The sequence below is a fragment of the Aythya fuligula genome, chromosome 2 (assembly GCF_009819795.1).
Source record: "Aythya fuligula isolate bAytFul2 chromosome 2, bAytFul2.pri, whole genome shotgun sequence".
NCBI classification, from domain to species: Eukaryota; Metazoa; Chordata; class Aves; order Anseriformes; family Anatidae; genus Aythya; species Aythya fuligula.
Window position 1 is genome coordinate 65819358 of NC_045560.1, and position 23236 is coordinate 65842593.

At 39.7% G+C, this 23236-nt stretch overlaps 1 protein-coding gene across 2 annotated transcripts; it reads left to right on the forward strand.

Moving 5' to 3' along the window:
• The first annotated feature begins 233 nt into the window (after window positions 1–233).
• Window positions 234–22608, forward strand: CRTAP (cartilage associated protein). Of its 2 annotated transcripts, XM_032182499.1 has the most exons (8): window positions 234–433; window positions 617–694; window positions 5094–5243; window positions 5853–6024; window positions 8441–8569; window positions 10326–10471; window positions 12091–12174; window positions 21655–22608. In XM_032182499.1, exons 1-8 carry the CDS (start codon window positions 266–268, stop codon window positions 21712–21714), a joined length of 987 nt encoding a protein of 328 aa, XP_032038390.1. In that variant the 5' UTR covers window positions 234–265; the 3' UTR covers window positions 21715–22608. The 2 variants fall into 2 exon arrangements, with proteins under 2 accessions (XP_032038390.1, XP_032038389.1); XM_032182498.1 differs by having other exon boundaries at window positions 234–694.
• The last annotated feature ends 628 nt before the right edge of the window (window positions 22609–23236 follow it).

The window sequence follows — 23236 nt, forward strand, 5'->3', positions numbered from 1 at the left end:
GTGAGTGGCTGTGGTGTTCAGCAGGGTGAAACCTGCACAGTGGGACAAAAAGGAGGTGGGAGATGGCCCTACACCCATTAGCACAGGCAATTTCCACATTGTGCATGGAAGGGGAAGGGAAGCTTCCCCCTCCCACCGCCCCCGGACCCGCAGACCCTCCCCGGGGCCGGGCCGCCTTCTCCCGTCCCATCCCGTCCCGTCCCGTCCCGCCCCTATCCCCCCGTGCCGGTGACGTGGTGCCGGGCCGTCTCCCCCTACCGCAGCAATGTGGCTGGTGTTGGCGGCGCTGCTGGCGGCGGCGGGGGCTCAGTACGAGCGGTACAGCTTCCGCAGCTTCCCTCGGGACGAGCTGATGCCGCTCGAGTCCGCCTACCGCTACGGCCTGGACCAGTACAGCACCGAGAACTGGCCCGAGAGCGTCAACTACCTGGAGGTGAGCATGCGGCTCTACCGCCTGCTGCGCGACAGCGAGGCCTTCTGCCACCGCAACTGCAGCGCCGCCGGGCCGCCCCCCGGCGCCGGGGGGGAGCTGGCCGAGCTGCGGCTGCTGGCCGGCGTGCTGCGGCGGGCGCAGTGCTTGCGGCGCTGCAAGCAAGGGCTGCCCGCCTTCCGCCAGGCCCAGCCCGGCCGCGACCTGCTTGAGGAGTTCCAGCGCCGAGAGCCCTACAAGTACCTGCAGTTCGCCTACTTCAAGGTGAGGCCCGCCGGGGTGCTGCCTGCCTGCCTGCCTGCCTGCCTCGTGTCACCCGCTGGGGACCACTTTGTGCCTCGGCTGTCCTGTGTTTGCCCACAAAATGGCACCCGGCGCCTTCCTCACCCAGCTCCTTCTTCACACCTCATCCAGTGGAACTCCTGGATTGGCCTTCAGTTCCTCCCAAACCCCAGCCATGGGACCCTGTCTCTTTATCCTGCTGCTGTGCAGCCCTCTCATCTTTCCATCTCTCTTACTCGCTTCTGACTTTGTTTAAAACTTTTTCCAGACCTTTTCCTTTTTTCCAGACCCTTCATGTCAAGATTATGCTATTGCAAGTGCTCTTCTCTGCTTCTTCTCTGCTATTGCAAGTGCTGTTCTGCCCCAGCATGCCCAACTTCTTTGAGTGCGCTCTTCTGGTCTACATGTAGTTCTTCCAGGTATAGCAGCCCCCGGTGTGACTTGCATGATGCCTGCAAAACTCCAGTGTTGTTACAGACACAGTAAGGTTAAATAAAGCGAAATCAGCTGCTGAAGCATGACACTAATACTTGCCCTGGAATGGTATTTACTTTCTTCTCTTGGGTCTGCTAAGACTGGGGACAACTCTTTTAACACATCTCTATTTTTCTCTAGCTTCCTGCCACCCTCTTGACCAAGATCTATTTCACAATTTTCCCACTCCACATCTTCATCTTTTGTTCCTTAAATCAAGGTCCTCATTCTATCCCCTCAGATACTGCAATAACTTGCATTTTGAATAAATGGGACATCTGTGGGCGAAGAAAATAAGCTGAACACTTTTGTTTAGATTGTCTTTTCTTTTAGGGATTTGGTTCCAGTATATCACAGTATTCATTATACAAGGATTTATGCTTGTGCATTCCTTTTGAGATTGCTGGCTTAAAATACACACCTTTTTAACTGTTGCTGTGTCTTGCAGGAGAAAAACTTAAAATATTTTTAATTGCTTTCACAGAATCAGAATCACAGAATTTTCTAGGTTGGAAGAGACCTCAAGGTCATCGAGTCCAACCTCCAACCTAACGCTAACAGCCCTCCACTAAACCATATCCCTAAGCTCTACATCTAAACGTCTTTTGAAGACTTCCAAGGATGGTGACTCCACCACTTCCCTGGGCAGCCTGTTCCAATGCCTCGCAACCCTTTCAGTGAAGAAGTTCTTCCTAACATCTAGCCTAAAACTCCCCTGGCTCAACTTAAACCCATTCCCCCTCGTCCTGTCACCAGGCACGTGGGAGAACAGATCAACCCCCACCTCGCTACAGCCTCCCTTGAGGTACCTAAAAAGAGCGATAAGGTCGCCCCTGAGCCTCCTCTTCTCCAGGCTGAACAAGCCCAGCTCCCTCAGCCGCTCCTCGTAGGACTTGTTCTCCAGGCCCCTCACCAGCTTCGTCGCCCTTCTCTGCACCCGCTCAAGCACCTCGGTGTCCTTCTTGTAGCGAGGGGCCCAAAACTGAACACAGTACTCGAGGTGCGGCCTCACCAGAGCTGAGTACAGGGGGACGATCACCTCCCTAGCCCTGCTGGTCACGCTGTTCCTAATACAAGCCAGGATGCCGTTGGCCTTCTTGGCCACCTGAGCACACTGCTGGCTCATATTCAGCCGACTGTCCACCATCACTCCCAGGTCCTTCTCTGCCTGGCAGCTTTCCAACCATTCCTCTCCCAGCCTGTAGCTCTGCTTGGGGTTATTGCGCCCCAGGTGCAGGACCCGGCACTTGGCCTTGTTAAACTTCATGCAGTTGACCTCAGCCCATCGGTGCAGCCTATCCAGATCCTCCTGCAGAGCTTTCCTACCCTCAAGCAGATCGACACACGCACCTAACTTGGTGTCATCTGCGAACTTACTGAGGGTGCACTTGATGCCCTCGTCCAGATCATCGATGAAGATATTAAAGAGGACCGGCCCCAGCACCGAGCCCTGGGGGACGCCACTAGTGACTGGCCTCCAACTGGACTTGGCTCCATTCACCACGACTCTTTGGGCCCGGCTATCCAGCCAGTTTCTAACCCAACGAAGCGTGCGCCAGTCCAAGCCAAGAGCAGCCAGTTTCTTGAGGAGAATGCTGTGGGAGACGGTGTCAAAAGCCTTGCTGAAGTCAAGGTAGACCACATCCACAGCCTTTCCCTCATCCACCCAGCGCGTAATATATAACTTATATATAATTATATAACTTTCCAAAGTTATATAAACCAAAACAGGGAAACACGTTCTTGTGAAACACTAATTAACAATATCCACGTGCACTGTGTCACACCAGCGTAATTCTGTGCATTTGAAGCCATCCCTAAGACTATACAGAAGAACTTGCCTTTATACATTAAGGCTTCTCTACACAGAGAGTAAAAGGTATCAAACAGGGGACATTTCCTTTGAATAAGAGAGCGGGCAGGCACTCTTCTCAAAGCCATATGCAGACACCAAAATAATGTCACCACAGATGTTTCCATTTACTGTCTTTCTTACTTTAACTAGTCATTCCTCCTATAGAACATACAAAGTTTGCAATGCACTTATCATGTCAGTAATATGGAATATGTCAGGAATGACACAAGTCATTCCTAATTACTGTTTCTGATACACCTAATTACTGTTTCTGATGACTGGCAGGTGTGAATCTGAGAAATTGGAGAAATTATTTCCCTCTTCCTTTAAACTGTTTTTCAGTCACATTTACAGTAGATTTGTGAGGTGCGATTTGGTGTTTCTCTCTTTACTATCTGTTGCTTATAGTCTTTGTTATCATATCGTAGTCCAGCTCTGAGCTCTTATCACTCACTTGGAGCTTTCTGAATGGGCCTTCTAAAAATACAAACTGCTACATACAAGGGACTTTTTCCTGGCTGCCAAGGAATGTCACTTTTTTGTTGTTGTCGTTTGTTTTCATCCATAACATCATTTATAATGTAGAAAGAAGGTGTAAGATAATTTTTTTAAGTGACCATGTATTTATTCACGTGAGTTTAAGAGTGAAATTTTGCCATGTCTTAGGTGATTCTGGGAGCCAGTATTTCTATGCTGCTGCTTGTTCCTCTGGAGGGAGCTGTCTTGTAGCTACCAAGTTTACTTTGGAATGTGTTTCTACAAAACCTTTTTTTTTTTTTTTCCCCTTTTTTAGTGGTGAAAATTGAAACCAAGATTGATCATGGACTAAGCAAAAATTAGGGGCTCATCAGCCTATCAGCAAATAGAGTTAAAACACCAAACACAAGAGGATTTATGCATTTGATGAAAGTGCAGCTGAGATTTCCCTTTGTGTTTAGCAACATGCAGGCTGACTGGGAAGCACATAGTTTTGGGATGGACAGGAAGTGCACCTGGAATAGTTCCAGTGCTTTAGCCCTTACAGCAGCACAGCAGTAAGAGCTAATATTAGGGTTGAAGTGTTTCTTTGGTAGTCTCTCAAGTTTCTTCATGAAATGAAAGAGTTCCTTTAATGGATGCAAAAAGAACAGTGCATTTGCATGCATGCTTGTGATTCTTGCTCAAAGCATTATACATACGCTTCAATAAGCTATTTGAGATGTTAGGTGGAACTCTTTTATCACCTACACATCAATAGACTGGATGGGTTGATCTGGATCTTGGCTTACAAGACAGAAGGGTTTAGCATTTCACAAATACGTAAGACTTTTACTTTCACAGTCTCACTCTTCATAAATATGTGTACATATACTATATATTTTATAAAATATGCATATATATAAAATATAGGCACAAGTGTAGAAGTACATATATATTTGGCATATGCAGTTGTAAATGAGTAATATATGCTTCACAAAATACCTCTAGTGGAGTTTGAATTTGGTTTTAAAACGGGTACAAAAAATCACATAGTACATTAGAAACAATTATTGAGCAAGTAACTGCTGTTTGCTCTAAATCCACAACACCATCAGGAAGATACATTATTGTAAAATTGTATTCTCTGCTGCTAGGCAAATAAGCTACATAAATACCATGGAAAGTGATGACACGTGCCAAGTATCCATAGGCTGTCATCAGTAATATCTATGCGATTAATCCTACATATGAGCAATAGTATAATTTTGTGTTTTGTCAGCTTTATGAATGGGAATAGGAAAGGGAAAAAGTACTTTTTGACTTACAATCATTTATGCTATTTGAAACAACAATAGATTTAAAAAAAAAAAAAAACCAAACACTGAAATGTTCACACTGGTGCAGCTAGTTGTAAAACTGAGAAGTATTAACATCAGTTTCACTGTACCATTATATCTGCTGAGACTGAGGTTTCAGCAGAAATAAGCTTGGGAATATAGATGCTGCAGGAAAGTTTATTGACAAAAAGTGGGAAACTGTTTTTTTTTCCCCCAATTAACTCTTCCCCCCACCCCTTCTCCCACCCCTTTTTAGGCTAATAACCTTCCAAAAGCTATTGCAGCAGCTCATACATTTCTTCTGAAGCATCCAGATGATGAAATGATGCAAAGAAATATGGCATACTACAAGAGCATGCCTGATGCTGAGGAGCATATTAAAGACTTGGAGACAAAGCCTTATGAGGTATGGTTTTTTTAACAGTCTTGTCTTTTGGAACTTTTTGTTACTTCTCTTATTGTGTGAGATTCAAGCATCTCATTTGCTTACATGTTCTCAGCTCTTCCTCTTCCTGTCTTCCTCAGTCTTTTCTGTTTTTTCTTAATGCATACAGTAATTCTCACCTCTTGTGGTCTTTACTGTTCCACAAGTCACAGAAAATCATGTAGAGTAGCATACCTGAAAGCTGCTATGTGGAGATAAACAAATATAGCTAAGTAAGTGCAAAGAGTTACTAAAATGCATGAGAGCTGTGGAGGCACAGCTTAAACTAAGTAGAACTTTTGGTGTTTAGATTCCATTGAAAATCTCTGTCAAAATCTGTGCTTTAGAATCACACTGCTACCTCTGTCCAGCAGGTTTTTCTGTTTTATCTGAAATGGAATTACATACTCTGATATCTGGGAAATACCTGATAAAATCCATTCATCATCTGTGTTTGTCGTCCTAATATTAATTGAATAATAGTTTATGTAGTAATTCAGAAATGCCGAGACATCACTTACTGTATTTGAACTTACATGCAGCTTTCCACAGGTCATTTAGTGCTAGTTTTCATTCCTGGCAATTTTTCAGAATCTCTTTGTCAGGGCTGTGAGAGCATACAATGGTGACAACTGGAGAACATCAGTCTCAGATATGGAACTTGCTCTTCCTGATTTCTTCAAAGCCTACGATGACTGTATAGCAGCCTGTGAAGGCTCCCGAGAGATCAAAGATTTTAAAGACTTCTATCTCTCTATTGCAGGTGAGTGGTTAGGAAACAGTGAAGGAAGAAGTCCTGAAAGTGCATTTTGTTTTCTCCATGAGATCAGCTACCAAAGTCCCTCTTCTTTAGCTTGCAGAGGGAATTGCTCATGGTGCCCCTGCTTAGCTTGGGCCAATCTGAGTTTATTAGAGTACTAGATTTACTAGAAAGTTCTTGAATTCCTGTTTACTTTTTTTTTTTTTTTTAAAGTAACACAAGTAAGGGCTGTCAGAAAATAGGAACAAAGAGTTCTCGTGTTAACATATATCATCATAATATATTAACATATTAACATGCATAAGTGTGTTAGGATAACATAGATGTGTAAATAAGAACTCTTTCATCCAGCTAGCAATAGTTATCCAGACAGATCACTTGACTTCCAATATCGTTTTGTCAGTGTTTGAGGCTCAGTGGTTAGCTTGCCTTCAAAATATGCTTTGTGAATTGTGCGTCACTGTTGATATATATTTCCTTTCTTGTAAATATGACAAGTATCTGTTGGCTATTTTTCATCTTTCCTACAGTAGAGTTTTGCTAGCAAATAAGATTTCTTTTTCAAGTGTATGGCTTAAAAAATATTAATTCTCAAATAAAATGAGATTCTATCTTTTTGATTGTCAAAATGGGATGTACACATTTCCTATGTTCTTCTGTAGTGAAAGAAAAAAGTAATTTCTCCAGTGTTGTTTCTCCATGGGCTCAGTGTTGTTGACAATATTTGTGTGGATAATGCCTGCATGTTTTCGCAAGGAACTTAAAGATGTGAAAAATGCAACAGAATTTCTAAGTTGCCAGAAGGAAAGACAGGCCAACATTTTGTCCTAGAGCCACTAGATGAGTTGGTGAGGGGAAAAGTACAAGAGCAGCTCCACAGTGTGGAATTAGTATCCACCTGTAATGTTGCCATGGAATAATGACTGCAGGTCATTCCTCTAGCCTTGCTTCAGCAAAGCTGGCAGATGCCTAGGGCAGCAAATAAGGAGTGGAGATCAAATCAGGCAATAAACCATGAAACACAGGCTTTCTTCCCTAGTGGGTCAGAGCCCTGACACCAGAATCACCCCCAAACTGCAGTAAAGGGTGCAGTAAAGCACTTGCTGCTGTCCCTCTTCCTTCTTGTAAGGAACAGACAATTCCAGTTGTAGTGGTGAGATGCAAAGGTAGGAGTACCACATGGTGCCATCACAGCTATGGGCAGTGCTTTTCAAATATTTTGTTCTTGATATAAGAAAAATCAAATTTACTTCCACAGCTGAAATGTGTGCACTGAACTATGCTCTTGCTCCAGGAACACATATCCAGTCTCCAAGATTTTATTGTAGAAAGTAGATGTAGCAAAAAAACATTAACGGTTAAGTATTTGGTGATTGCATTAGGTGCCTATTTATCTATATAAGTAGTAGCTGGAGGCTAACACTGTTGTGTCTGGTGCCTCCACTATTGTAAAAGAGGGGTCTGGTAATTTAATTTGGCCAAGCATTTTCAGTTAGCTTTAGTATTCGTGATAGGAGTTGTCAGAGATGAAAACAGGGGAAGGGGCCTTTTTTTTTTTTTTTTTTTCTTTTTTTTTTTTTTTTTTTCGCCTTTGTCAGTGACTTGCTGCACAAGCTTAGGTAACTTGCTTCACCTGCCAAATGTGTCAAACAGGGAAACTAAGGCTTTAAAATATTTCTGTTCAGTGTTGTTGCTTGATGTTATATGTCCTGAAAAAGTTTGGAATTCTTTGATGGAAGGTTTTCTTGGAACATACCTTCTTGGAATGTATTTTCTTGAAGATAAAATCGTCTCTAGTCCTGTTGTGCCAAGCTTTGCAGACTGGATAAGCATGTGATCTTAAACCTTGGTGGATTTAAGTTATTTTGTAATGTGCAGCATCTATCCATGTCTGTCAGAAAACGTTCTATTAGAATATCCAAACAGTTGTCACAAAACACAGCTCTCTGTGGATGTTTATTTTGCAATCACCCGGTGTCTTTCTCTGTGATGCAGTTGTACTCAGTAGCATGTGGACCTCAATTATGAAATTATTTAATGAAATTGTAAAGGCTCTCAAAAACAGCACTGTTAAGTTCACAGTTAGGAAATAATGCAGTACTATGTAACAGTTTATAAAACCTACCACCTCAAACTGCCTGTAGGTGTCACTGAAATCTAACTGCTTAGTTAGGAATTGTGATTTTGATGCATTTGGAGGCCTGATCCTACTGATTTTAGCAGAAGAGCTGAGCACCGGCATTTGATATGTACTCCAGATGGAGTTGTAGATGGTCACTATTTCCAAGCAGCAAGATCCGGATGCACAGGACCTAGGAGAGCATTATAAGGCCAAATTTTAATGGGTAGTTAATGGGAGGGGTTATAACAGTTCACTGAGCTCTACTCATATCCTGTGTTTTTGTCTTCTTCCTTATAGATCATTATATTGAAGTCCTTGCATGCAAAGTGCAGTGTGAGAGTAATCTGACACCCATTATAGGAGGCTTTGTTGTCGAGAAATTTGTGGCCACCATGTACCATTACTTACAATTTGCATATTATAAATGTAAGTATTATTTACATTCTAAAGCATTATACCTAGAGGGAAAAGACCAGGAATGGAAACTCTCTCACACCAGCCCAATGTTATTTAAGCACATTAAATCACTACTTACATTTAAGCAGTCTCCAGAATCTGCATGTTTGTGTATTCTGAAGGTGAAATTCTGAGGTGCATATGTTTTTTTTCTTCCCATGTAACTGTAGGCATTGGACATAAGCATGATGATCTCTGGCTCATAAAATTGTCCATGACATAGTGAATTGCTGAATATAAGTCCCATAGATGCTGCATTCTGCTCAGGCTAAGCCCCTCTGTTTTAAGACATTCTTGGTTGTGACTGGTCTCCACTTGGGTGTTGGAAAAATGGGACAGTTACAGAATGTGATCTGATGCATTACTGTCCCTCATTTTTTATATCTACTGCTAGCACAAGTTACTTACACTTTCCAGAATTCCATATAAATGTTAAATGTTCATCATATATATTATATATATATGAATAATGCACCAGCTCTTACGCCTTTTTGAAGTAAACCGTAGTATGACATCTTAGGGTAAATAGCATCCTATGCACCAGAATGCATGCAAGGACTCAGACATGTTTTGTGTACCTATGTACAAAATAAATAAATAAATAAATAAAGATTTGTGCCAGAACACCACAGCAGTCAACCTTTGGGGCCCATGTGGTTGTTAAGCAGCTGATTGGATAGCTCTAATGAGAACAGTTTTCTTAAACTTCTAACTCATTCGGTAAGAAGAAAGACTGTGACCTCAACAAAACACATTTAACATAACAGCAGCTATTGAATAAATACTAAATTCTCAATTTACTATTCATAATTTCTCACAAGACAAACCTACAGAATATTTCATACATTCTCTTTTTCCTAGTGGATTCTCATAATCCCATTAGAATAGAGTGTGTGGGGCTACCTGCATTGTGAAGAAAGAGAGGCCCACTTAACCGAGATGATAGTGTTCTGGTCCTCAGTGATTATATGTTTGATAGGTAAATCATTCAGTGAGTTTTGTGGTTTCTGGAGGAGCTGCCTGCACCATAAAGAACACATGCAGCCCTTAAAGCTATTCCCCTGTGCTCCAATATCAAAGGAAAGACATACCCAGCCATGTAGAACCAAGCCATTAATGACTTTTTGCATATGTTGTTTGATTACGTTTCATATATTGACTTTTCTGTCTTTGTCAATTTTAGTAAAATTGGTTTTGTTTATTTTTTCTTTGTTTCTTTGTGTTTGTTTTTTTTTTTTACGAAATGCCAGAGTAGGGATCACCCAAGCTGTAGGTTGATACCCCGCTGATACTAGAATACTTGGGAGGAACATTTGATTAGGATTGTCTTAGAAAACCATCACAAGAAATTAATGTCTTAGGAAAATCACCTTCTGTGTTGATGGTAAGTTACACCATTTGCCCTAAGAAGAGGAAGGAGGTATGTCTAAGGGCAGCCAAGCATCTTGTATTGCTCTTGTCCATGACCTGACTCTTACAGTCATAAGATTGTGTTAGGTAAGTCCCCATTTTTGAATCATGGACTTAACCTGTTTCAGAACACAAAAATACCATATTCTTTCTGGGAATCATTTATTTTTTTTAATTTTCAATACAGCTGTGGGGAAGGTGGAAAATTGTTCCTGTTTTCCTCAGAGGTTTTTTTGAATGTAGATAATAAACCTCTTTATTCTCTTTGTTTTGTTTACTTACCTTGTCTGGATTTATTTTTTTGTTTATTAATTAGTGAATGACATGAAGAATGCAGCCTCTTGTGCTGCTAGTTACCTTCTGTTTGACCAGAAAGACGAAGTAATGAAACAGAACATGGTCTATTATCAGTACCACAAAGACAAATGGGGACTTCAAGAAGAGGATTTTCAGCCCAGATCGGTATGTGAATGATTTAAAATGCTACAGAAACATCCAGGGATTATGATCTGAGTTTGAGAAATAATTCTTAAAACTGGATTTCAATGCTGTTTTTAAATTTTCATGTCCAAGGTACATGTGCAAATATCTTTGCTGTGTTTCTGGATTTTTGCAGCATGGACCGTGATGATCAAATTGGATTTTCTGTCATTTCTTGTTACCAGGGTTCATGTCAATCAGCAGAATTAACTGCTTTGTGACACTTCTGTGACTCCTTAGGCATCAGTGGTGTATGCTATACAAGTAGTTAGCATATGGCATGCTCCACAAATTGAATTTAGTGCTTTTTCTTTCTCTGTAATAATTTGATAACACTTTCCTTCCTCTTAGGCCAGTCAGCTTGAGTCAAAAATATCAGTATGTATGAGTTAAACATTTTTTGTTTGTGGGCAGCTGTTGAGTTTTGTGCAGCACATCTTACTTGTGTGCTGGAAACCCAGGCTGCCCTGCAGGGCCAACAGAGACAGAATAGAGAGAAACTGTATTTGGTTCTTTCAGGCAGTAGTAGCAGTGAGTCTGAGCTCAAAGGGAAGAGTGACCATTCTTTTGTTGCTACTTCTGGGAACAGAACTGCGGTTTGTAGCCGTACTGGAGACAGTGTTTGACGTTAGTGTGAGTGAGGGGTAGGAGCAGTGTAAAACTGCAGACCGCAAACAGATTTGGCATACATATGCAGAGAAGACAGAACAAGGGCCCTACACATTAAGTCTGAATGTTTCATTGATAACTTCTCAGGACTTGAGATTACAGATGATTTAATTTTTAAATATTAAATATCAAATGCATACAGCTGTATTTTGTTGTACTTTGATCCATCTAACTATGAACAGAAGTTGCTTGCTGTCCTAATCACTTGCCATGAAAACCATACTTTCTCTGGTTTATTTTCACAAAGTGGTACCAGCGTGACAGAAGTAATTGGCTCTGGCACTAAGCCTTAGACATCCTTGTGAAAGAGGAAGTCTCCTATTTTCCTCCCTGAAAAGGTCTAAATGGGATAATCAAAGTAGATTACTTGCAGCATTCATCAATCTGAGAGTAAGTGACTGAGCTAAACTGTGCTGTCCAGGCAAACACCCAGGGAAGTGAGGAGGGATAGGTAGGTAGGCAGCCTTACAGAATTTCCTGTCCTCAGACTCCAGCCCAGGGTGGTGAGTCATTATAATGCAAAATAGCTTAGTGTCTCATTTTCCCAGAACTGCCTGCTGTTATATGCCAGCATGCAGGGAGATGGAGGCTTTCTCATGTCCAAAGCCCACTGGAATGCAGGCACAGGCTGCTGCTCAGCTCTGGCAGTCTCATTCCTTATCCTCTGACTCGCCAATGCTTTGAAACATGAGAAACAGGAGAGTGCTTTGTTCTTTTCACACCATTGGAGTTTTTGCTTAGAAGGATCTGCAGAAGACATTGGATATACTGCTCGCTGTTCTGCTGTTTCTTTTCTAAAACGTTTTAAACCCTGTGGAATTTACCTTCTGTTGAGTCTGGCTCTAGCTTCACTGGAATAGTTTCAGATGACGTGCGATGACACTCCCCTGTCTTAGTACCCTAAAGTAACATAGCAAATTTGTTTTTGGTAGGATGCAGTTCGATATCAAAACATAACCACACTCCAGTTGGAAATGTATGAATTCGCAAAGGAACATCTAATGGATGATGATGAGGTGAGTTTTCTGGAGAGGAACTGATGGTAAAAGAAACAAAACCAAATCAATCACATTAAAAGGAAGATGATGTATAATTAGAAATCTGAGATTTATCTAATATGGAGAAATCTTCTTTTAACTGTAACCAATTCATCATAAATTCTTATTTTGTAAATTAATATAAGAAACAAACTCAAAGAGCATTAGATCACTTACATACAATTTAAAGGAATAATGGGCAATATTAATACAAGACTAAATGTAACGCACCCAGCCCCCAAAAGAAAATTCACTTTGCAAGCTGTAACACCAGGGGGCAGAGAAGTACTATATATTTAACAACTCCCCTCACTTTTTTTTTTTTTCTGAAATGTTTAAATTACGTTTTAAAATTCTCATAATTTGGTCCATAAGTAACCACTTAAATTACATTTATTTTATCAAAAGTAAGTCCTGTTATTTTTGTTTTGTACAGTAACATTTTGGTCACCTTAGAAGTCTTCAGAAGTCTTGCTTCTGAAATGCTTGGAATTCATGGACAAGTGACACGTAATGACTACTATTAGGCTTGAAATATGTAAAGTGGATTTTTGTGCAGGAAAAATAGTTTAATTGTTGAAAAGGCATTTCTTTGTCTTCCCCAGCTAAAGTTAAAGTATGTCATGGAGGCTTTGGGTTGCATTGTTTTATTTTCAGTAACTTTCATTTAAAGGTTAAAAAAGTCTTCAGGTGATGGAATAGTTCATTGCTGGCATTGGCAAAGAGGTGTCTTCAGGCATGGTATGAGGCAGTATACATGCACTGAGCACTGCTGAGGTGTTTTTTTACTTATAAACGAAAAGAGAAAAAATGGCTTATGTTATAAAATACATCACCTTTGCAATTTTTATATTATCCAGCATATATAGACAGATAATATTCTATAGTGGAGAAGTAATAATATGTCTGTACTGCCTTCAGTATGCAGTATGTCTTAGTAGATTCAGTATTCAGTATGTCTTAGTAGAAATTAGGAAGACTGAGAAGTCTTTCCATTGTGATAAACATCTTTGAAATGCGGTTTAATAGAATTGTTATAAAGTTAAGCTTAGATGAGCACTAGATGGGGGTTTCCATCAGGGTGTATAGGTACCTGATCACTTTTTTATATTCCTGTGATGGTTCGTGAAAACACAATGCTTTGCCCATAATGCTTTCTTACGTTAGGCATAAACTTCATTTGTAATTTTATCCTTCTTTCACATCTGCTGCTCCAAAACAACAGGATGAGTAATTAAGGAAGGAGGGAAGCAGTCTATTTTGAGGACTTTCCCTGTATCTTGTTACAAGAAGGGATTATAAAAGCAATCTTCAATCTCAAGCATTTAATACAGAAAAAAAAAATATTCATTTGTTGGCATATCAACTGTAGACCATTTCACTGGTGCAATGATAAATGACCTTGCAATCTACAAGAGGTAAGTACAGTGGAAACGTCAACTAAACTTCTGGGGAAGTGTCAAGGAAGTGGCGTTACCCTGGGCTATGTTTGGGTTAAGCAAGCAAAATTTCTGGGCTTGGTCATGCCATATACCAAGTCAGTATTAGGTTAAAGGTTGGACTAGATGATCTTAGAGGTATTTTCCAACCTGAATGATTCTATGATCCTCTCCATCCCTACCCCACAATATTCGTGTTAGGAAAGTTATCATTCTGATTTCCTGGGAAAAAGTTAATGGGCTTATGTGCCCTCCCTTAATAGGACTGAAGAACCTAGGAGAGATGGAAGCTCTTCATGCCTCTGGCTTGGCTCTGACTTTTGGTAATGAACTTATAAATCCCTGGCTACCTGAGCTTCTGCTTGGCTGCAGGAGCCATCTAGGCTCCAGACAGAGCAGGAATAGCACAAAGATAAAATCGCTACTTTGCAGTTTCTGCTGGATGGGCAGGACATGGTAGTATAAATGGAATATTGTTTTATAATATTTCTCCTGGCAAAGATAGAAAAGTTTATTCTATGGGAATGTGGAAAATTGATGAAAAACTCAGATAAGGTGTTACAGTAAAAGCATTAAAAATCACTGAGGCAACCTATTTTTTTAGTGCACACTGTTCATTTAAACTATGTGCTTCTTGGTCTGTAGACCATGCATTTTGTGAGTTTCTGTGTTCCGTATTTGCTGTCTGTGAAGTTGCTTGTGGCACAACAAGCCCATAGAATAATTGAAGAGAAATTATTCATCATTCTATTATTCATAGAATAATAGAATAATTCAAGAGAAAAAAATCACTCTTTCCTTGAGTGAAGCAAAAGGATTGATGTGGCTAAAGGATATCTTCCTCTGTGAGCATGTCCATACTTTCAAATGGAGAATCTTACTTTATTCAGAGTTTTCAGTGTTCTAATATTCCGGATCATCCACGTGTCTGTCTTTTCAAATCCCATTAGCAAAGTGAGTGAAAACATGTGGCTTCTTCCAATAATACGTTGCAGTAATTACAGAGGCTGGAACATGTAGTAATGATTTTTGCATATGTCACTACAATAAATACTGTCCCATTCGTGTTATTTTATTAATGTTTTTCTACAGGGAAATGAAAAACTCTAGTTCAAACATCTAACACTGTAGAGGTGACAGGGAATATTAATGACAACTTGCTACAGGTTACTTTCTCTTACAAGTAACTATTATTATATATCCTTATAGAGTTTTCCACAGTGAATTTAACAGAGCATTACACAGTGCTGTCATCTTAGTTGCCCATGGATAATCAAACTTCTTGATTTCTGTTCAGATGTGTAATGCATAAAGGCTATAATAGATATAACTCCTAGTACTGCACAGATTTAAGTACTCCACAGTACTGCACATAGCAAAATGAAATGCTGTTAAGAGCCAGATACTCAACTAGTGCAGATATAACTTCAGCACTACAATAATTATAGGAGACAAGTTTCTGACCCATAAATTCAGTGTTCTTGAAGACTTTTTTATTTTCAGGGATAGCTACTTAGCTATTCTAAATTACATAAGAACCACAAGTATTTGGCTAGGGTGATGCAACAATGTGTTTTTTCTTTTGGTACTTAGTAGGTGAAAAACCGTTGGAAGCTTTGGCCCACTTTTTTTTTTTTTCTTTTCTTTTTGTCATCCTGCTCTTGTTTGCCTTTTGTGTATCCATCTAAGTGTATAATATCTGAGATTCAAATGCTCTATTCCGAAGTGTGACACACAGGAGAGTGAGAGTTGAACTAATATGACTGGTAGAAAGAGAAGACATGGAATAGCATCAAGGCGTGGGGGCCCAGTGGACTACAGATAGCAAATAATAGGCTGAATTCAGCCTATTTTTCTGTTCAGAAATCACTAACAACATATTTTTGGCTGTATTAACTCACTTTTTGCATATGTTCAAATGATTTACACAAGTGCACTTATAAGGGAAAGTTGTAAGTGCAGACATATGAACTCTGTACTGTCTTTGACCTCAGACCAAACGGCTACAATAGCACTGCTACACTGAAGAGAGCTGGTGGCAGCTGTTAAGAGAAGAGTGGTAGTTAACTGGCATTGTTACAGTCCTTGTTCAATATAGGCTTCTTTAAAGAAAATAAAAATGGGTTATTTTTCATCATCGTTTTCTACTGGAGGTATTGCCTATGTGGCTGGCTGTCTTCAGAAGCTTCTTTTCCCTCTTGCTTTTTTATCTTTAAACATGTATCTTAGTTAAAGGTGTTTCTCCTTGCATTTAAAACACCTACATTGGAAAGTTGCAAGCATAGCAGGGTTTAAATGGCAGGATTAGATTAGAAATTAGGAGGAATTTTTACCTCCACAAATTTTCTTAAACTTTTTGTGTACAGCATAAAGCAGCGAAGAGAGCATAAGCATAAAAGACTTATGTTTTCAGTGCAGTGAAGGCAATGTTGAAGTTGCTCTGAAATTGAATTAACTCGTGTTTTATAGGCATTATAAAAACATTAAGAGAAAAGCACATTGATTAGTTTACTGTACAATAGTATTGTAATCACTGCAGTGTACTGCAGTCTCCCATAGTATATGGGGAGAGAACAGTTACATGTTCATAATACATAATAAAAATGAAATGGAAAAATATTTGAGAAAAGTAGTTAGCATGCATGTAAGGAACAACAAAGCTCTTTTAAAATTTTAAAAATCACTAAAAGCATGTGTCAGTGGGTCACTCTGTTGACGAAACATCTGAAAAATAAACAAGTTAAGGACCAAATTTTTCTACATGAAGAATTGTTTGTTTTTTATTATTTTTTTTCCTGCTAGAATGTAAGGAATGTCAAGTCTGGCTTTTACTGTTCATGGAGGATCTGGGAGGGCTTTGAGGTGGTTACAGGGAACTCTGATGTTTTAACTGAAGGTTAGATCAAGGAACTTATTCTTGGTTGATGGCTGAATAAACCTTTCAGGCAACATGGCTGAGCCACTCATTGACACATAACTTACTGCTATCTTGAAAAAAAGCTCCTCCCCAAAATCTCAGTGTTTGGTTGGTGGTGTGGTATGCGTTTGCAGCCTCTATCAGCACATGGCCTCCACTGTCAGCCATATCAAAACTTTATCTTCTCTCCCACAAAATGGTTATTAGTCATTGAAGTCTATACACATGAGAAAAGAATGAACAAAATCTGATTTTTTTCATGAATCTGACTGTGTCTCCACTCCCATTAGTTACTCATATTAGTTAACAGGGCAATTATAGGATAGTTACTTCTGACTTACAGGACAGCCCCATGCCTCTTGTCACAGAGGGCACCCCTGAAAGCTTCCCGCTACCAAAACATAGTCACCTATACCCAGTACATAAGGGAATCGGATTTGTTACTCTACTATTGAGCAAGTTTCCAGTCATTATGTTTTTCCAACTTTTGCAAAATCTGACCTTTTGCTATGAAGGACACCCTTGTGGGATAAATATTTTCCTTTTAGGTCATAGATTATAAGGAAACAAAGATCCAGACAATTCTTATTTCTCTGTGTATTGTCTCTCAAGTCTCAGTTTCTAAGATTAGTGAGCATAAAGGCTTTTTCTTACTCATTCACTAATAATCAGGCATGAATGCATGTTCATAACAATATTTTTATGTAGATCCTAATTCATTGTACAACACTTATTTTAGTATTCTCTGTTTCTTCCCTGACGAACGAGCTATTGAACTGCACTGTATATGGAATCCCTATATAAAATGCCATCGGCAAATCTGCATGGAAAGTATGGGTTATTGCATGAAAGCTATTTTTCCCAGAACTTTTCCAGTCCACATTGAGAAAGGACAGAACAGATTGTGGTTAGAGGCAAGGACACTGAATGATTAGTATTTGTTATGCAGAAAGCAATGCCTAATAACAAAGGCAAAGCATTGAGGTCTGTCAGTGAGCAGTACAACTGCAACTGATTGCTACTATTTTTAAATGCAGCTGGTGAAAGAAAAGTTGGTGCTGGACCATCAGTCTCAAGCGAGCCATAACTGAGCCAGGTAGTGGTAGCTTTTCTTCCTTGCTGTTTATTTTAATAGCTGGCTAGTAATCTCCAAAATACAGATGTTTCTTCTAAGAGGTTGTGTTTTGTGTATGTGAATGCAGCATTTAATATTGCATAAGGAAGGGTCAGTAACAATCCCCGGCCCAGTGTGTACCTTGGTCTCAGACACTTGGCTTGTGGTAATAAGTGAGGAGTTCTGCATTTTTCCTCCTTTTTAGGACTTGTTTTTCAAATGCTCTAGCCTTGTTTATAATAGCTGGTACACCATTTTCAGTACCCTAGGTTAGCTTATACATTGACTAAGAACTCTGTTTTAAACTTAGTATTTATTATAATTCACCTAGTCGCATACTGTCTGTAAAACCTTCTTAAATTACTGTGGTACAAAACTTGTTCTTTCTGTTTGTGCCTCTGTTCAGATGTTAATCTAAGCCACGGGTCCTCTATCTGCATATCTAACAGATAGTTGGAGGCTCCAGCTGATCGGCTTATGTGATTCTTCCTGCCACTCACACCACTCTGGGAACATTCCCCTACTACTGCTGAATGTCCTCCTGTATTTCAGGCTATACCTGTCCCATCTTTACCTATGCATCGTTCTTGTCACTCCCACTTTCTGCTGACTGTCCCTGGATGGGGAGAGGGAAGAGGTTTATCATATGGGGAGGTAGGTCATGGGGTGCTGGTGGATGATGTTGGGCACCACCACAAGCCAGGAAGCAGCGACTGTAGACCAAAGGCCGACTTGCCAACGAGGATGTGCTTCCCAGCAGGTGACCAAGCAGTCTGCATGAGTACGCCTTCCAGTCACCAGCTGCCCTATCAGGCATGGAGTGGTCTCACAGCAAACCCTGCTCTTCCCCATGCTTAGTCAGACTTCATATATTGACATACTAGCTACCAGCCAGACAGCTACATCATGCTGTGGACCACGTATTGCACAACCTGATTTACATCAGCACTGTCGGAGCAGCATATTTATGTAACCTGCATTAGAACTGGATGGCTGGTGTTCTCTCTAGTAGCTGGCAGCAGGAAGAATTACGGGTTTGCAATGATCTTTGGATGTAGAATTTGTTGTGCTTCCTCTTAAGGTAGGTAACAGGAAGAAATCTGTTACACTGAATGCTTAAATCGTATCAGAGAATCATTTTCAGACTCCAAGTCTGCAGGCTAACTGAAGCTAATATTAGACATCAGTGTGCAGGAGGCTTTTTCCCTGGAATTAATATCAGTGGAGTATTTGCTGACTTTTGTCATGCAAAATGCCTGATGCAGTGTCAAGTCAGTGCTAATAGGGCAAGGACAGTGATCAATGTGGTCACAGCTGTTAGAGTGACAATGTGATCAACTCTTCTGACGTAGTATTATCATCTTTTATCTCTGGGCAGCCTGTTCCAGTGCCTCACCACCCTCTCAGTAAAGAATTTCTTCCTTACATCTAATTTAAATCTCTCCTCAGTTTAAAGCCATTACTCCTTGTCCTATCACTGCGCACTCTGCTAAAGTGCCTCTCCCCAGCTGTCCTGTTGGCTCCATTCAGGTATTGGAAGGCTTAATAATGTCTCCCCAGAGCCTTCTTTTCTCTAGGCTAAACAACCTGCTATGTCTTCTGGAATATCTTACTTTACTGATGAGCATGACAATAATATAAATTGAATTAGTTTACCATATGCTTGAGTTACCAAGGTCACAATGTTGAAATCTCTCTGTCTTCCTTATCACAGAATCACAGAATTTCTAGGTTGGAAGAGACCTCAAGATCATCGAGTCCAACCTCTACCTAACGCTAACAATCCCCACTAAACCATATCCCTAAGCTCTATGTTATACGCAGTTCTAGGCCATGCGGTCAGATGTTTATGCCCTTCATCCTACCTCTCTCGCTCATACGTTTTGAAGTTTGTCTTTAGAGGTAGACTAAGAAGAGAATTCCTTTTTAACATGTTATTCTTTCATTCAACAGTGATTCTAAGGTGTGTAAGAGAATCTGTCTGAATTAGATTCGAGACCCCTGTAGTAGACACCTGTTTTCCCAGTCTCGTAAATCTGTTCAGATTTAATGGGACCTGCCTCTCTGTACTTCTTCAAGAGGCACCTACGTGCTTATGGCTACAGTTCTAAGAGCTTTGCTAGAAAACGTGTCCTTAAGTCCTTTGTGCCTCTGCTCTGGTCTTTAAAATGCTTTTGTAGTGACTATTGGGCCTAGTGGCTATTTTCTTCATATGAATTTGTGAAGTGGTACAGAGTTCTTCCCATGAGTGGGCTCCTTAGGCAATCGAAATACTTCTAACAAAGGAAAGCATGCAGAAATGTTGAATTCCTGATTTCCAGTTGACAGACTTCCTGCAACAAGGAAGACAAGCAGGGAATGTGTTGGCATTTTTTCATGTGTTTTTGTTGAATTGGAAATTTAGATGTTTTGAATAAATTCAAAGAAAAATAAATTGCCGTCCCTCAGAACTTGCTAAAACCACAGCTGAAAAAAATCAACTGTCTTTTAAGGTGGAACTGTGAGACAAGGAACAGGAGCAGCAGTTACTTAAGCCAGATTTCCTCCCACTTTTATTTTTATTTGCTTGGTTCTTATTATTCCTCTCCTTGCTGATCACACTTCTGAAAAATGTCATGTTAGTATTTTTAATTGCCATACCCATAATATAATTGTTGTATTCAAAATAAGACAAAAAAAAAAAAAAAAAGCCTCAATTTCTTGTTATTTTCACTGACCACAAGCATATGAATGCTCTTTCTTCATCAGAATAGAAAACAATAAAAGTTTGAGTCTCAAACTGTCTGGAAGGAATTGTCCTCCTAATTAGTACCTTCCTAGATTAAAAAAGTTCTTAAAATTTATTTAGCGTTCTAAAATACTGTTTGCAGCCTCGGTTGACCAAACTCGGAAAGTGTAATAGAGTTGACAAAGACTTGGACTAAGGGGTGAAGGGAAGAGGGGGAATGGAAATGAACATCCGTACAAGGGTGACTTGCTTTCAGCACCACTGTTTTAAATTCTGATTATTTTTAATCTGGGACTGAGTAAGACCTGATCGGATTTCTCAGTTAGATAAAAAAAAAAATAATCTGATTTTTCTATCAGAAAGTTACTATTTGTTTTTGAAAAAAAATCTTTTAACATTTTTAGAGCACATAAATTTATGTTGAGAAAGGATGAACAGTTTAACACAACATTGTAGTTATTAGAATTAAAGGTTGGAAATATAAAGTTGAGCATCTACCTCTCTCTTACAGCTCAGTATTTGGGTTGTATCAAAAAGTGAAAATATGTCCAGACTCGAGCAGTGATGTTTCTGAACTGTGCATGGAGGGCAAATAGGAAAATACTGGTATTTCTGAGGGCACAGGTAAATGTGCTGCTACCTTCACTTTTGTGTATTTGGAGACGCTGCTGCACGTTTACTGTTATCCCCTTCCACCACTGCTGAAGATGTTACATTGGGTTGAAACTGATTACAACTGGTTATTACTCAGTTACTGTAGCTTGGTTGACAAACCAGTAAATTCCAGCTGAGGGGGCAGTATCATCCCAAAGTACTCTGGCTTGTCTGCAAGAAGATGTTTGACTGTGGTATATGACATCACTATGCCAGGAGCAGTTTTTTTTTTTTTTGAAGCTTTAATTTTTCATAGTATTTCAACAATTTCCTAATTTAACAGGTGCTTTAAACATTTATGCGTGTACTTTCTAAATTTGACAATTTAATTGTCTATTTAAATAACTGAAAAAGTACAAGAAAATTTAACATGAAGTGTAACGTTTTCTTCTTTTAAAGTCTGTATGACCCTGCCAAGTACATGGGCTATACCTATATAGCCATTAATTTGCGTTTTATAGACTCATACTAGCTTCTATATAAAAGTGTTAAAAGATAGTTCAGCACCGATTATTGCAGTTTATGTTTTAATGAAAAACAGTTAACATTTTCTACTCGTTTTGGAGTACTGGGCTAACACATTTCTGTTCATTTTAATCCTTTCTAGGGTGAAGTTGTGGAATTCCTTGATGATCTGTTAGAATTGGAGGAAAAAAATGAATCCTGATGAGTGAAGCCACCATTAAGTATCTTACAAAAGTGAAGACTCACCATTGCATCTTACTGTTGGTTTTGGTCACTCGTAGTTCCAGATGGATATACCTCAAAGCTGTTCCTGTAAGCTCCAGAACACATCACAAGATCCACTCCTGAAATATCACTTCTATGCTGCACTGACACTTTAGTGAGCATGGATTTTCACTGTGCATTTACAGAATTGGTGCATATGAGTTTTTCTCTTGAGTTTTCTTTCCTTTACAAACACAACAAAACTGGCTATTCTTATTTTCTGGGTTAACACTAATATTCCTTGTTTCAGTGCTGTTCTACTACATTGTAGCAGAACAGATAAATTCCAAAGAACTTTTTTCAGATTATGAACCAAGGATAATCTAACAGTTCCTCAAGACTTTCTGAGCTTTTTATTGTTTTATTTATATATGACCTTTTCCATTATGATTAATAAAGTGATACAGAATCCCAATGCATCTGAAAGATGTTAAGATAACAAATGAGAACTTTTAAGTAGCTGAAACAATCAACAATGGACAACTAGTGATCTTGTAAAGAAAATGCTTTAAGAATTCTATAAGCAGTTTTTATCTTTCTTAAAAACTAAATTAAATACAATGTTAAAGTAAGGTCACTTAGAATTGAATAATAAATAATTCCTCCTTCCTACCAGTTTTTAGTCTTTCTGTTGAAACTAGTTGTGGTTCCTGTGTGAGATGAGGCCAATCTTGTATAAGATAACGATGGTTTATGTATTCATTATTCTCTTTTGGAGAAAAAAAGTGCTTTTTTTTTTTATTCTGATGGAACTATTTTTCATTTAAAAAGAAGTGCACGTGGAAACTGAGTCAATTTTAGGTGGAATCATAAAAAAGTACTTGCATGTGAATTCCTGATGTTTTTATTAACTATGTGGCAGAGTCCTATATAGAAGTACTCTGAAGGCCCCGTAGGTGTATGGGAGATGAGTAGTGAATTAATGCACAAGAGTACTGAAGAGCAGAAATCCTCTTGATCTTAGAGCGTACAGGATTTCATCCTTTGCTTTCCTCTTTCATTTTTAAGGACCAAAACCTGCAAGGTCTTTGTTTAGCTTTACATCTAAGGAGATAAAAACATTCATTTCCATTGTGACCAAATTCAGTGAGGTGGACATGAATTGCAAGAAACATGAACTGTCTTGCTGAGTTGTTGATCCAATAGCTTACATATGGTGCATAAGCATAGTGTGTATGCTACTAAGCATATACAGGGAGCAAGAAGGGTAATCCACAGGTTAAAGTGTCCTCTAGACTGTGACAGCAATCATAGAATCAGAATGGTTTGGGTTGGAAGGGACCTTAAAGATCACCCAGTTCCAAACCACCTGCCAGGGGCAGGGACACCTCCCACCAGACTAGGTTGCCCAAAGCCCCATCCAGCCTGGCCTTGAACACTTCAAGGCTGAGGCATGCACAATCTCTCTAGGTAACACGGTCCAGTGCCTTAACACCCTGATAGTAATAAATTTCTTCCTA